The sequence below is a fragment of the Magallana gigas genome, chromosome 7 (genome assembly GCF_963853765.1).
Source record: "Magallana gigas chromosome 7, xbMagGiga1.1, whole genome shotgun sequence".
NCBI lineage: Eukaryota > Metazoa > Mollusca > Bivalvia > Ostreida > Ostreidae > Magallana > Magallana gigas.
Window position 1 is genome coordinate 48,392,389 of NC_088859.1, and position 14,151 is coordinate 48,406,539.

The window sequence follows — 14,151 nt, forward strand, 5'->3', positions numbered from 1 at the left end:
TTGTTTTATCAATTCTAAACTTATATACACTGGAATTTAAATTCACATTTTTAAGGTGGAATGGAAAACAAGAGATCCAAGTATATTTTGCTTACTGGCATATTAATAATACTGATATGTAGAAGAGTTCTGTAACCATAATCCTCAGAGGAATGACATGTAAACAAACATCTAATAACAATTTATTTGTTAGAGGAAATAAGTTCAGTATATTCATACATGTACATATATAATATCACAGTTTAAATATTAATTGAAACAAGTCGATAAATTCTTTTTTGTTGTTGAAAAATTCAATAAATAATGCAGTAAGATACAGTGTAACTGTTATTAGTTCTAGGAAGCTCTCTAACACACAGTTCACAGAAATTCTAATGATGTAGAACATCCACCAGACATGCATCGGCTTCACTCAGTCAGTATTGGTTTGTTGGAATCAACAGTGCACCTCCCATTCTGTGAATCATGATCAATCTTCGACAATTCTGAAGAAGTTTCTATAAATACTGCTTAATCAAAGACTGATCATTAAATCTGTGATCACAATCCATGCTAATAATTTAGATCTCTACATGACATAACTCTGTTATCATGACAAAATTAATACAAAACCATTTAAGCTCAATGAAATAAACACAATACCCCACTTTGAATCTTTGGAATAAAGCTATATACAAAATTTATTATCCTTGATGCGGTTTCTCCAGTTTTTACACTCTTTTTAATTATTATTTCTTTCATATCAGGGAATGCACAATAAATATTTTTTTTCTTTTCAAGCAAACTTGATTCCTTTGAAAGCAAAATAATTTTTTCTTTTAAAAAACAAGATCATGGAAATATTTGTAAAGACTGTAAATACATGTGTACACATGAACATACATCCATTATCAACTTTTTTCATGCATAGCAGAAAAACATAACATCTCGCTCAATTTGACAAGAAATAAAGGACTGAATACCCATCATTCAACATAATGTAATTCTGTACAATTAACCATACATATCATTCTATTCATTCTACACAAGTCCCAGCATCCTAAACTGTTTATATGTAGAGAATATTTAATTATTAATTTTCATGAAATATTTTTCTACAGAAAGTTTGGGTATATTGTTGTTATCTTGTTTTAATGATACTGGAAGGCTGTTGTCCTGATTTTTGTACATCAGTAGGACCAACCTTTTTCAGATACATATCAGATAATGGTCCTGCACCATATAGAAGCATAAAAAAACTGCACACAGGGGCAGACCAATCTCCCAATAGGACAATTCAGTTTTACAGGAAGAGTAAATTAAACAATTCATGTAGTACAGTGTATGACATTTTTCCATATGAATTTGCTGGGACATACTGTGGGATCATTAGATTTCGTGGTGGCTCAGTTTTCGTGGATTTCGTGGATACCTCTCATCCACGAATTAACATCCTCCACTAATAATATATTAGGGTTATAAAGTAATATTTCATTTTGTAGGTATAAGAAAATACACGAAATTACGTCCCCACGAACCTATAAAATTTAAGCAATCCACGAAAATTGGCCCCCACGAAGATTAATGATTCCACAGTAAATAAATAATATTCAATATCGCTGCAAATTCCCTATAGGGTTGGTTATATTGAAGTTTTGATGTGCATTACATGTATAGGAACACAACATTCCCAACCCGTAATCCTTGGGAGAATGGTCATATTCATGGTATTTTAAAAAGTTGCATTGACATTTAACAGGCTTTCTGAAGTTCATTAGTACTTTATATTGATCAATAAATAAATGATAGACAGTACATATGTAATTCATGCATATATTAAAAACAACTACCCCAGCATTTCTTAACACAATCACTCAAATCTCTGATAAAAATCTACAGGAAAACTCAATACCCTGGAATGAGTATATTTGTCCTCATTGGGGAGAAAGTATCTGTCTGGCTCCTAGTTGTTTGGCTACAGGGGACTGCTACAGGTCTACAGATGGAGGACTGCTGCAGGTCCACTCTTTGTGTCTTGTGTCCCACACTACACTCCTCCCACACACTGAGGGGGCACTTGTTGGCAGTGGTCAGTTCTTGGGACATATCAATTACAATATCCGGATAAAACACATCCAATGAAATAACTTGTCAATATAAACCACGTCCTCTTGCGAGTGGCTGGATTAATCCGTCAATCACTTCTTGTTGTTTCTGTTGCCATAGTATTGCTGCCACACCTCTGAGATTTTGGCAACCCATTCCTCAGATCGAGACTCTCGGTCCTCCAGATAGTACGTACGATTTGGCTGTAATCAACAAATGCTTATTCAGTAATAAATTACTTTCATACATGTACTATAGAGCAGGATAAGCTCATTTTAATAACATACATGTATGAACTAATATTTAACTCATTAAGGAGATAGATACATGAATCTCATTTAAAGTTAAACTTCTCAAAAAATTAGCTTATCTATCTAAAAGTCTGAGATAAAATTCTTTTGTAAAAGAGGTATAGTGCCTTTTCCCATTATTTCGCCTAAATCTGTGTTTGGATGGAAAGTACCTTTTACTAAAAATAGCTTCAGGTACCTAGCTGTCGCAATATGATTTTCGAAACCTGGATATATACACTGTACTGATTTTATAATGGTGTCTGTAACAACTGATTTGTCATAAATTCGGAAAACTCTGTGTATAATAGTAGTTGATATTCTGAACCATGATAAGTTCAAGCAAAAAGCAATGGATCTAAGTGTAAATAGAGTACATGTGTTAAAGAAGAGATCTATATATATATTGGGTGTGCTCATACTCAAACTGAATTAAACAAGATAATTTTTTTTTCAAAAACCAGAAGAATAGATACATGTAACTTAACGAGGCCGAGTACAGAACGAGTACGCACGCTTTCGCGCAGCGTTTCATTTGTATTGTGACGTCATCTTTTTGCTTTGTTGACGCCATGGCGTGATAGTTTCAACTGCATATATTCAGCGAAATTTGTTGAAAATATCACGTTTGATGCGTAAAATTGATATAATATTGTAGAATAAACATAAATGTCTCGAAGTATAAGCTTTATTTGGGCTCGGGTAGAAAACGTGAAGAGGGTTCAGCAAGCCTAACCCTCTGTCACGTTTTCTTAACCCGCCTAAATATAGCTTAATTCATATATTTCGAGACAGTAACCATGAATTTTATATTAATGACCCTTAATATGTGATGTTATATTATTACTTATTAGGTTTGTTACTGACTGTTTAAAGAAATTTGTTTTGCCTCGGACTAGAATGTCGCGACGTCATTGGATGAAACGCGTCACGTGGCTGCCTTACAAATTTCTTTAAAAGGCAAGCGTCAAAATTTATAGCGCAACATGGCGGACGTAACGTTATTTGAACTGCTTTTCTACACAAACGTTTGTTTACATATCAAACTTTAGGTCCTCGACAAAACAAAACACTTATTAGGTTTGTTACTGACTGTTTAAAGAAATTTGTAAGGCAGCCACGTGACGCGTTTCATCCAATGACGTCGCAACATTCTAGTCCGAGGCAAAACAAATTTATTTATTGCTTAAATATGTCTGAATGTTTTAATAATACTATAAAGATCACCATTTCCGCCTTAGTTAAATAAAAAATAGCCATTATCCGACAAATCTGGGAAATTGGGCTTACAAAAAAACAACTTTGATAAGACCCCTGGAACAAACCAGGAGGTAAAAGGGTTTTTTTATTTGACTATTTGATGCCTTTTAGCAATAACTTTAATATGTAGAACTGAAAAAGAAATCCCTAGGGCAGAAGTTTAAAAAAAATGTGCAAAATGTGCAAAATTGATACATTTCAAGCAAAATCCCATAGGGTCCTATGTTAAAGATTAACAAACTTTGTGATGACCCCTTAAACAAACGGTGTGGTAAATGTCTTATTTTTTTATCTTAAAATAATTATTATATCAGTAGAAATTCATGTAAAAAATTTCATTCAAAAATCTAGGGCAGAACAAATTAGACCCGGCCTCGTTAACCTCTCTATTCTGTTCATGTTTTCATTTAAGTGAAAAAAAATTACTACTTAGTGGATTCCATCCAGCGACCACAAAATCAAAAAGACCTCCTTGTTACCACTAGGCAACGCATCAAACATTTTCAGCAGATGCATTTTCAATATATATGGCTATACACATGATTGTATTAGAAAAGACACTAATTGAAATATTTGTCTAATTTTTCAGTACGAAGACCACGTTAAACCAAAACTAATTCAATGTAAACATGTACTACAATTCCTGTAGAACTTAATTTTAATCGGATGTCTTTGGTTTAGAGTGGTTCAAATAGTCAAATATCCAATTTTTTTATCCTATACTACTTTACTATATATCCCTAACAAAACCTGAATATTTTAATGATGTCATGTAAGATAATTAACACTATTAGAGCATGGTGATTGTGTAATTTGCCTTTCTTTGAATATATTTAAACCAAATATTGTATAATATCGAAAATGTCTGATGTTTGCAAAAGGCTATATTTGAGGCCAAATCGTATATTAAGTGCGCTATACCTCTTTATGCACATACATATATAAATAATTTTCTGCATATAAAAAAGTGCTTTAACTTCATATCACAATTCGATCGAGTATGCATTTGAATAAATTTTTGCAGCACAGCTTGTTTTGGACTCGATGAGTAACTGAAAGGATCTATTAACTTCATGCGCACAATTTTTAATATCAATATTTGAGAGATTGAAAAAATTAAAACACTATAAATATCAGGTAAATTAAATATATTTACCGTATGAACAAAAAAGGTTTTAAAATTCTTTGCTTCTGGTCTCAATTCTTCTGACCTATGAAAAGATTCAATGCACATATAGAAATCAACTTTTTCATTAAATATATATAAGTTGTCAAGTTTTTTTTTATCAATAATGAAAATCTATTCAATTCATTTTGTTTTCAACAATATATGAAAATTTATGAACAGGTCAGAACAAAACATTCCTGGACACCATACCGTGGTATTGTATCTCTTTAAGGTGGAATGCTACACCAAAATTTTTTTTTTAAGGATCGCTAGAGTTTGATTTCTCGAATTTTTACAAATATTGCTAATTTTCAAAAAGTGAACCACACCGATGAAAATTAAACCCATCCCGACTCAAATGATGGAAAATTTAAATACCGGATAAATACCAACTTTGCCTGAAAATATGGATATTTTGTTGTTATAAGATTTGTAAATTTCCTAAACAATAATATTGTACTAAAATGGTTTCTTAACTGCAAATTAGGAAAATGTTTTTTTTAGTTCTTCTGCAATTAAGATCAAAATCAATTTGTTTTTAATCGAGATTGTTCATATTTTGAAAATAAGCAATAATTTAAAAAATTTTGCCATTTTGATTCAATTTATTTTTTAAAAATGATTGTTTTATATTTTTCTCGGAAACATAGTTCTATATACAAGATTTCATCCATAGGTTTGATGGATATGAACAAAAAATGTTTTTTATTTTCGTAAATAACTTTGATAAAAAAAAATAAAATGTCTTATTGACATTACCGACATTATCTATTAGATATTTTATCATTTGCCACTTTCTCATTAAAAAAATAAAAAAGAAAATTTTGGTGTAACATTCCACCTTAAAACCTAGTGAGCTGAATCAAATGTCAAATCAAAGTATTTGTCCTCTAAGGATCTGGTAAACTTAATTAAACGCCTTACCATGGTATTTGTCCTTTTAAGACCTGGTTAACTGGATCCACATAGTACAAGTGGGGTCCCTCCGTTAATAGCAACATTCTTTTGCGGGCAAATAGTCCCTACACAGAGCAAACAGAACTCCCAGATAATTCACAGAATATCTGTCTAATTCATCAGTATAACATTTCATTTCATTTTGACTATGTTTTTTGATAATATTTCTGATATGGCTGATTACCTTGCGTTTGTCAACAAATCCTTGCTTCAGAATCAGGTTGTTCTCCACAAACTTGTGGTATTTATTCGTCTGTTTCTGGTCATCCAGTCGTTTCTTTCTCTCATCATCAGTTATTCTGTAAAGCATAACCAAATGAAAATCTACCTTGTTTGAACCAATGCAATAATGTCAGTAGAAACTCGATATCATTGAGTAAGTGACCATCTCTAAGGGCCTGCTTTAAATTACTGACAATGAAGAGGACTTTCACTTGTGACGTTGCACTTTAACAGCATTCAATGTTTGTGACGTCATAATAAATCTCATCATTCAACCTTTCAATACCCTGTGTGTGTTACAGTGTTATGCCTGCAGTAGCTTTACGCACACTTTACATGCAAAAAATATGTGGAATGTATATATTTTCATTTTACATTTTTATTTTTCTTACTCACACTGTTTGAGTTATTATTTCCACCATTCTTGCATCATCAAACCCAGGCTGCTATAAAAACAAATTATTAAATCAGATATACTGTAAAAAGCAAATAGAGTTCATTACCTACAGCAGATGTTCCCTTGTTTGCTGGAGAATCCTTATAGCAAACTTTACATCAGCAATCAAAAAACATTAAGCAAGCAAAATACAGTACCTTAACTTTGTGATAATAAGAGTATATTAACTTATAAATTAAGCAACAGAAAATCATTAAAAGAGAGTTGAACATTTAACACACCCTGTAATTGCTCCAGATATTTTCTGGGTTTGTAGAGGTAGCAGGAAGAAAGGGAATGAGGGGAGGGGGTTTTTGCTCGTGAATATGTTCAAAGTCAATTCCCTCATAAAACGGATGGGATTTTAGTTTCTCAAATCCGCCCATCTCCTCACAACCCAATCGCTGCTCTGGATCCAGCACCAAGAGTTTTTCCACCAAGTCCTGTGCAACTACACTAAATCCATCCGGAAACTCATACTCCAATTTGGTTATTTTTTGGAATATCTGATATTCATGTCTGAATGGAAAAGAAAAAGAATAAATTATCTTATTTTACCAGTTGTGTTGTGTTTTAGAAATTGTCTTGTCAAACAAAGGACATTGTAAAGAGCAAAACATTTTTTAACTTTGTCTTTTTCAAAAATTGAGGAAACTGCCATTGTTTTTGTCAGAAATGATTCATTCATTTGTATTTTGATTGCCAAGTGTGGCAGAAATTGAACATGGGTTACTTATTTCACTAAAATGTATAGACCGTATATCATTTCCTTATTGATTGACTTCGTCATTGACACGAGATAGTAAGAGTGTCAGAAGACTACAGAAATACTTACCCTCCTCTGAACGGGGGCAGTCCAGACATCAGTTGATACACAATACAACCTAATGCCCACAGGTCTGAACTGTTAAAAACAAACCATGAAAGATCAACATTTTACATTGTAAAAATGGCTTAAAGGCTCTATTCAAAGCTTTTTAAAACAAATATTAGATGAAACTAAGACTGTGCTAATGCTCTGCTAAAGGGACCCTTGCCCCAGTGTAATGTTACACTGTTCAAGTAATACATGTATTACCATTCCCCAAGACTAGTGTTTATGAGATAAGTGTCCTATAATGGGAGTGGTAGCCCTTACCTGTAGTAGCCCTTACCTGTAGTAAGCCTTACCTGTAGTAGCCCTTACCTGTAGTAGCCTTACCTGTAGTAAGCCTTACCTGTAGTAAGCCTTACCTGTAGTAGCCCTTACCTGTAGTAGCCCTTACCTGTAGTAAGCCTTTTTACTTGTAAGGATCTCTGGAGACACATACTGAGCTGTGCCTACAAAGGAAGTGGTCCGCCCACTGACAGGGGCTTCTGTAAAACAAACAAAACATATAACTACCGTTTACATTGTAATAATACCAGGTATTACAAAACCCAGAGCATGATTAGATCATTAAAATTTTTTTATGTAAAGATATACCTGTAGAATGTAATTTGGGATAAACAATGTGATAAAGTAATTGAATTTGTATTGACATAAAAATGCAATAAAGCCTTTTAATGAATACAAACAAATTGGGGTGGCAAATTGTGCTGATCATTTTAACAATGTTATAAATGTAATGTACTGTAATGACACCATGAAAAGGTTATGAAACTTCAAATATTTACATTTGCAAATACATTTCCTTATATGAACCTATAGAATAGCGAAAACGTTCAATTCTGTATGAACATTTTTGTGACGTCACAATATTCATAGCACGCGCTTATCGCTTGTTGCTTGGATTATTTTAAACAAAAAATCTCGGTAATTATAACAGTTCTGAAATATTTGTCTTTTTCAAACGTAAATATAAGTAACAGCAATGTTAAAAAGTTCACCGGGATATGAAGCTGGTTGGTACGTTATTAAATCTACCGAGAAGCCCTTAGGGCTTCAAAGGATTTGATAACGTGACCAACCAAGTTCATATCCCGGTGAACTTTTTAAATTGCTGTTTATTTCTTAAATGATGTTCTGTATTGTTAATAGAAACTGTCCCAACCTTCTTCTCCTTTGACATCCTTCAGGATCTTAGCACTGCCAAAGTCGGTTATCTGTATGTGCATTTCATCATTAAGAAGAATGTTCTCTGGTTTTAAATCTCTGAAATGTTGGAACAAAAAAATAAAACTGACAGTGTGAACTTTCTAAATTACTGCATGAAACACTAGTACAAGAATAAAGGTTTGGAATGATGAGACATTTGCACTAACCTGTGTATGATTCCTTTGGAGTGGAGGTATTCTAATGCTGCAACAATCTCTGCTGTGTACCACTTTGTGCACGGTTCATCAAAAGAGGACAACCTGTGGATGTAATCCAATAGCTCTCCTCTCCTTGCATAACTCAACACAAAATCTACCGGAAGAAGATTGTAAGGAACTTTAAATTTTTTATATACATTCTACAATAAGTATACATACGTAAGGCACACATTTTTACAGGTGTAAGATTTATACAGGTGACTTTTTTTACTGCTTGCAAGGTTATTGATGTACTTTGAATTCTATACCAGTTTCAAATATCTAATTTTAAAAATTCCCTCCTGGGTCACAACAGAACAACCTTTCCACTGCAAGTTATATGTACTATAACATATAGCTATATGTTATATATACATTGTTCGAGCCAGACACGAGCCAGATTTGGACTGACAATGTTGTGTCAGACATAAGCTAGCTTTGGATTTGTAATGTAAACATGAGTTTTGTTTTGACTAATAAGACTGTGTCAGACTTGAGCTTGGCTTGGGTGCTAAGACAGATATGGTTGTGTCTGACACTGGTTTGGACTGAAATAGTTTTGTCAGACATAAGCCTGGTTTGTTTTGATTAGGTTGTGCCAAACATGAGCATAGCTTTGACTGTCAGACACGAGCCTGATTTGGACTTATAAGGCTGTGTCAAATATAAGCCTAGCTTTGACTGATCAGGTTATGTCAGACACGAGCCTGATTTGGACTTATAAGGTCGTGTCAGATATGAGCATGGCTTAGCCTAGTACAGATGTGTTAGACATGAGCCTGGTTTGGACCGATAAAATTGTGTCAGACATGAGCCCGCTTGGACTGATGAGGCTGTGTCAGACATGAGTCTGTTTTTTTACTAATTAGGTTGTGTCAAACATGAGCCTGGTTTGGACTGATATGGTTGTGTCAGACATAAGTCTGGTTTGGACTTATAAGGTTGTGCCAGAAATGAGCATGGCTTGGACTGATAAAATTGGTTCAGACATGAGCCGGCTTGGACTGATCAGGTTGTGTCAAACATGAGTCTGGTTTTCATTAATAACCGGTAGGTTGTATCAGACAAGAGCCTGGTTTGAACTTGATAAGGTTGTGTCAGACATGAGTCTGGTTTGGACTGATAAGATTATGTCAGACATGAGTCTTGTTTAGCCTGAGGCGGAGTGGTATCTTACAGAGTCTGTCTGTGTCCTGGAAGGTGTAGAAGAGACGGATGAAGAAGGGGTGGTTCAGCTTCATCAATACCTCCTTCTCCCTCATCACATACTGCGTCTTCCTCTCCCGCATGATGTGTCGCTTCTCCAGCACCTTGACTACAATTTATATAACACAATATATTTACAAAATATTTTGTAAAACAAAAACATGCTCCTGTATAGTGTTAAGAACAGGATGATAATAAATAACATGAATTCTGATTTATTTACCACAACAATTCTTATTAAGTTTGCATTCACTCCATTTGATGACTACTTACTGGCATATTCTGTACTGCTATCTACTTCTTTTGCCAAATATACCTAAAAAAAATATCAAAAGGTAATAAATAAAATAATCTATAAGTTCTGCAAATATTTTGAGAAAACATTATAATGTACCGGTATGTCTAATTCTGAAAGCAGTATATCGAGAGACCTATGAACTACATGTACACAATCCATGGCCATCCAACACAAAAAATAGCATAAAGTAGCACCATATAAAATAGTGATGGGACACTAAGTCTACAGATAGATGGACAGGGGCAGCACCCACACAGTCTACTCTCTACTCGCTGTAAGGGAAGTCCTGCAAAAAGTTTAACAAGTTGTTATAATATTGATTAGACAGAACACCTAAGACTTACTGTTGAGTAAGATCCTTCACCGATGACTTTTCCAAATATGAAGTCATTCGGGGTCTTCTTGACGTTTTTCTTGCTGTCTCCTCCGTCAACCGACATCCTCAATCAGTCTGTAAAAAACATCACCACAAAACCACCATCAATGATTTAACTTCTCACAGTGCCTTAATACGCCTCACACATTAACTACCAGCATACAAGATATGTTTCTTTTATGTTTGCTAATGCTGGTTATTGATTTTACAAACAGACCATTAATTTATAATGCAGAAAAACATTCAGCATTATTACTGTACAAGAGATTATTTAAAATAAAACATCTAAGGTATATGCAATATTTAGATAGATATCCATCTGACAAAACATTTTTTTTTAAACCAAGAAAGAATAGGACCTATTCTCATTGATACTTAAAAACAATCAATTATCACTATTACATAATCCATCAACCAAATGTTGATACCATGCTTATAATTACCAATATAAAAAGTAATGACCAAGGATTTATCAAAAATGTAAACAAACACCATTACAATCAATAATTTGTCTAAGACATTTCTCTCTACTTGACCAAGTCAAGTAATGTTTATCTACTTGGATCCAATAATTTGTTTGATGTTGGAAGATTCGGCAGCACACTTTGTCAAATCACAGAGCACCTTACAGCCTATCAGACTCCTCCTTCTACTACAAACACTTTAACAGCATAACTCCGTACTTCCTTATTTTTTTTCTTTATGCAAAATCTGTTTTAGCCTGATTGTAACCAGATATCCTTATCAACATAAGTAAACACAGCCATGATATTTGTCATTGCTTCCTGTTTTGTGTTTGTAAATAATATTACTTTGATAAAACCCTAGAAGTGTACTTTTTCTTTTAAATACAAGTACCAGGTATACAATTTCTATTCTTACAAACTGTTTTTGTCAAAAACATCAAGTTGGGGTATATAGCAAATTTAGCATTTATCTCACTCTCTTATTTCATTTTCTAAAACTTTTTCATCACCAACATCCAAAACTCAGGGGAAAGTCACTGCACAATAGTTACATTGATTTAAGGTGGTATGGGACACCTCCATATTATGACATACTTCCGATTAAAATAAACAACAAAATCAAGTATAAATTCATAATTGTTCTTCTTTTCAAAAATTGTAACCTAACAGCATAGCGCAATGGGTTAGAGCATTTAGTACAAACCCGTAAGTCATGGGTTCAAATCCGGCTGGGGCTTTTATAATTTTTATCTTTCAAAAAAATTTTAAAAATAATTTTTGGACTTTTATCCTCATTAATATTGAAGGTGTCCTATACCTTAGCAGGCATAAATTCATTGTCAAAAAAAACCAAAAACCAATTTGCATAACAACATTTCAAGTGACTGAAACATGCTTTATAAAGCATGTTTAAAATTCTAACGATGGTTCAAATATTTGACCCTGTATTAATCATTTCCTTTCTTTTGTTACATTAATGTGACTAATCTAGGAATTCCTGGGACATTTTAAGTATTTTCTTTCTGTACTTATCAGGGTTTTCCCATTCTTATTTTTTATGCTTTGTTATGTTTTTTTAATGAATAAACTCAGTTCTAAGGAACAAAACCCAACAAATCAAATCAAGGAAATGTTGAACACTAGTGGGACAAGTGTCTGATATTCTATTTAATTGAGATGTTTTTCTAAAATTAAATAACATTACTATGCTAACCCAATGGCTTGGCCCATAATGGGATATAACAAATCAATATTTACTGTGTTACAGATAATGTAAACATCAAGTAAAAGTTATATTTTTTTCATTTGGTTTAATCACAATCAATACCGGTACTTAGTAGCAAGTAGTAAAACTCAGAGTTTTTCTTTTGAAAATGAGATCAAGAAGAGATGGAAAGTGTTTAGTGTACACATCATAAATTTAATTTTAACCCACTTACTACATCACCAACATTCATCATTAATACTTGTCTAGATAACATACCAGTATAATGCAGCATGAAAGATCATATCTTAAGGCTATCTTCACAGACTGAAATGAGTTTACAGAGCAAACATTTGTTGGTGGCTGAGGGAGGGGAGGAAAGGGTGTAAGACTTTCACGTTACTTTCCTTTGTTGATATGTCGAAGAGGAACAAGAAAAAAATGAAGTCAGACGCAAACATTACTGTCTCTTTTGTGATGGTCAAATGCATTTGATCTCCAGCACCTGATAACTTAGTTGGTAAAGCACCTGACTAGAGATTCAGTGAGCCCTCCCATTTCGTTACTTTTGAGCCATCTCCAACCCTTTGAACTCAGAAAGGTTAACTCCTGCCAGAGAAAAGAACGGTTCAACCTGGGTTGTTCATCTGTGGGGCAGAAATGTGATGGTCAGACTGGTTCAAATACCGTAGCCAGATAGCTCATTGGGTAGAGCACCTGAATAATGAATCTGGGCGCCTGGGCCATTAGTCTGGTTCATCATTAATTCTCCTTTTATAAAAGTATCATTTAAACCTTCCACAAATTTCATTAGAAAGTTATTATGCTTACATTGCCACATACTATAGCAACATCAAAAACATGTTTATCTTATACCGAGTGCAGTAAGAGGTGGATGAAACCTGCTTCACAAGCTTCACAAGGCTTAATGGTATTATATTGGCAGCAATTTTGCTCGACAAAGTTAACTCAATCAAGTCTAGTCCTTATCGACGTTACCGACCTTTGAGATTTTGGAAAAATTTCATTCGACATAAAAATTTGAAATTTAATAAGTATTAGATGAGAATAAAAAAATTATCAAGATCGCCTTTCTACAGCTCAGATATTTCTCAAGACAAAACTTGTTTGACGTATGAAATATGACTTCATAATTGTAGCCTGAACATGCTACTATTAAATTTAACTATAGCCTACGATTTCATTCTCTTTTGAGAAGTGGACAGGCATAGCCTACATCCACGAAGTGGATCAGTTTACGATTTGAATAGGCAGGAGCATACAACTGTATGTTAATAAATCTCATTCTCTTTTCTACAAAAATCAAACCAAAAAATCTGTGCTCGGTCCTATGGTCACAATGTTTATTGTTTTATAAAATCCAGTGACTGTTGTTAGCTTTGACCTCAGAAAGAGAAATAAATGAATCTTATTTGAGGATTCAGAAGGAAATCAAAGTTTACATATAGTGCAAAACTTCAATCGCCTAGAGGATAAATCAACTGGTTTTTTTTTTCATAATAACAATAAAAACTGAAGCTATTTCTCTCCTGCCAGCATCATTTTTGTGAATCTGCCTTCACACAGCCTATTTCTTCAACGGGTCTTGAGAAGTTAAGATGTCCCAATATTCTGCCGGTTTCAACATTACACAAAAATATGATTGGACATATATTTGAATCAAATAAACATGCATGTAGATTAAACACTTAGTAATTTTACAATAATTATTCTTACTTGGTGTGTTAATAACTTAATTCACGTTATCATCTCATTTTGTCCCTTTCGGTTTTCGGTTTTCAACTTTACTCTTTTAAACCGGAAGTTAGTCAATCTGAGGTACGCACAGAATAGCCCAGAACGAGAGATGTTAAATTACATACAAATGACTTGATATGTGTTCAACAT

The 14,151-nt window shown here is 33.6% G+C and overlaps 1 protein-coding gene across 4 annotated transcripts; it reads right to left on the reverse strand.

The window, feature by feature from the left end:
* Nucleotides 1–166: 166 nt before the first annotated feature.
* LOC105331792 (3-phosphoinositide-dependent protein kinase 1) lies at nucleotides 167–14,125 on the reverse strand. 4 transcript variants are annotated; one of them, XM_020068657.3, is made up of 14 exons: nucleotides 13,981–14,125; nucleotides 10,541–10,647; nucleotides 10,172–10,214; nucleotides 9,870–10,007; nucleotides 8,663–8,807; nucleotides 8,452–8,552; nucleotides 7,684–7,774; nucleotides 7,254–7,322; nucleotides 6,661–6,937; nucleotides 6,379–6,428; nucleotides 5,945–6,059; nucleotides 5,728–5,825; nucleotides 4,792–4,846; nucleotides 167–2,288 (listed from the first exon to the last, which is right to left on the reverse strand). In XM_020068657.3, the coding sequence occupies exons 2-14, from the start codon at nucleotides 10,634–10,636 to the stop codon at nucleotides 2,178–2,180; spliced, it is 1,389 nt and encodes a 462-aa protein (XP_019924216.3). In that variant the 5' UTR covers nucleotides 10,637–10,647; nucleotides 13,981–14,125; the 3' UTR covers nucleotides 167–2,177. The 4 variants fall into 4 exon arrangements, with proteins under 4 accessions (XP_019924216.3, XP_011432453.3, XP_011432437.3 ...); XM_011434151.4 differs by lacking the exon at nucleotides 13,981–14,125 and adding an exon at nucleotides 11,132–11,275; XM_011434135.4 differs by lacking the exon at nucleotides 13,981–14,125 and adding an exon at nucleotides 11,071–11,191.
* Between the last annotated feature and the right edge of the window lie 26 nt (nucleotides 14,126–14,151).

Excerpts from the sequence above, each read along its gene's own strand:
- LOC105331792 (XM_020068657.3), bottom strand. The coding sequence starts at position 10,636 with ATGTCGGTTGACGGAGGAGACAGCAAGAAAAACGTCAAGAAGACCCCG. Across the intron at positions 6,060-6,378 it reads GAAATAATAACTCAAACAGT|AATAACTGATGATGAGAGAA; the intron begins GTGAGTAAGAAA and ends TATGCTTTACAG. Across the intron at positions 2,289-4,791 it reads AAACCTTTTTTGTTCATACG|CCAAATCGTACGTACTATCT; the intron begins GTAAATATATTT and ends TGTTGATTACAG.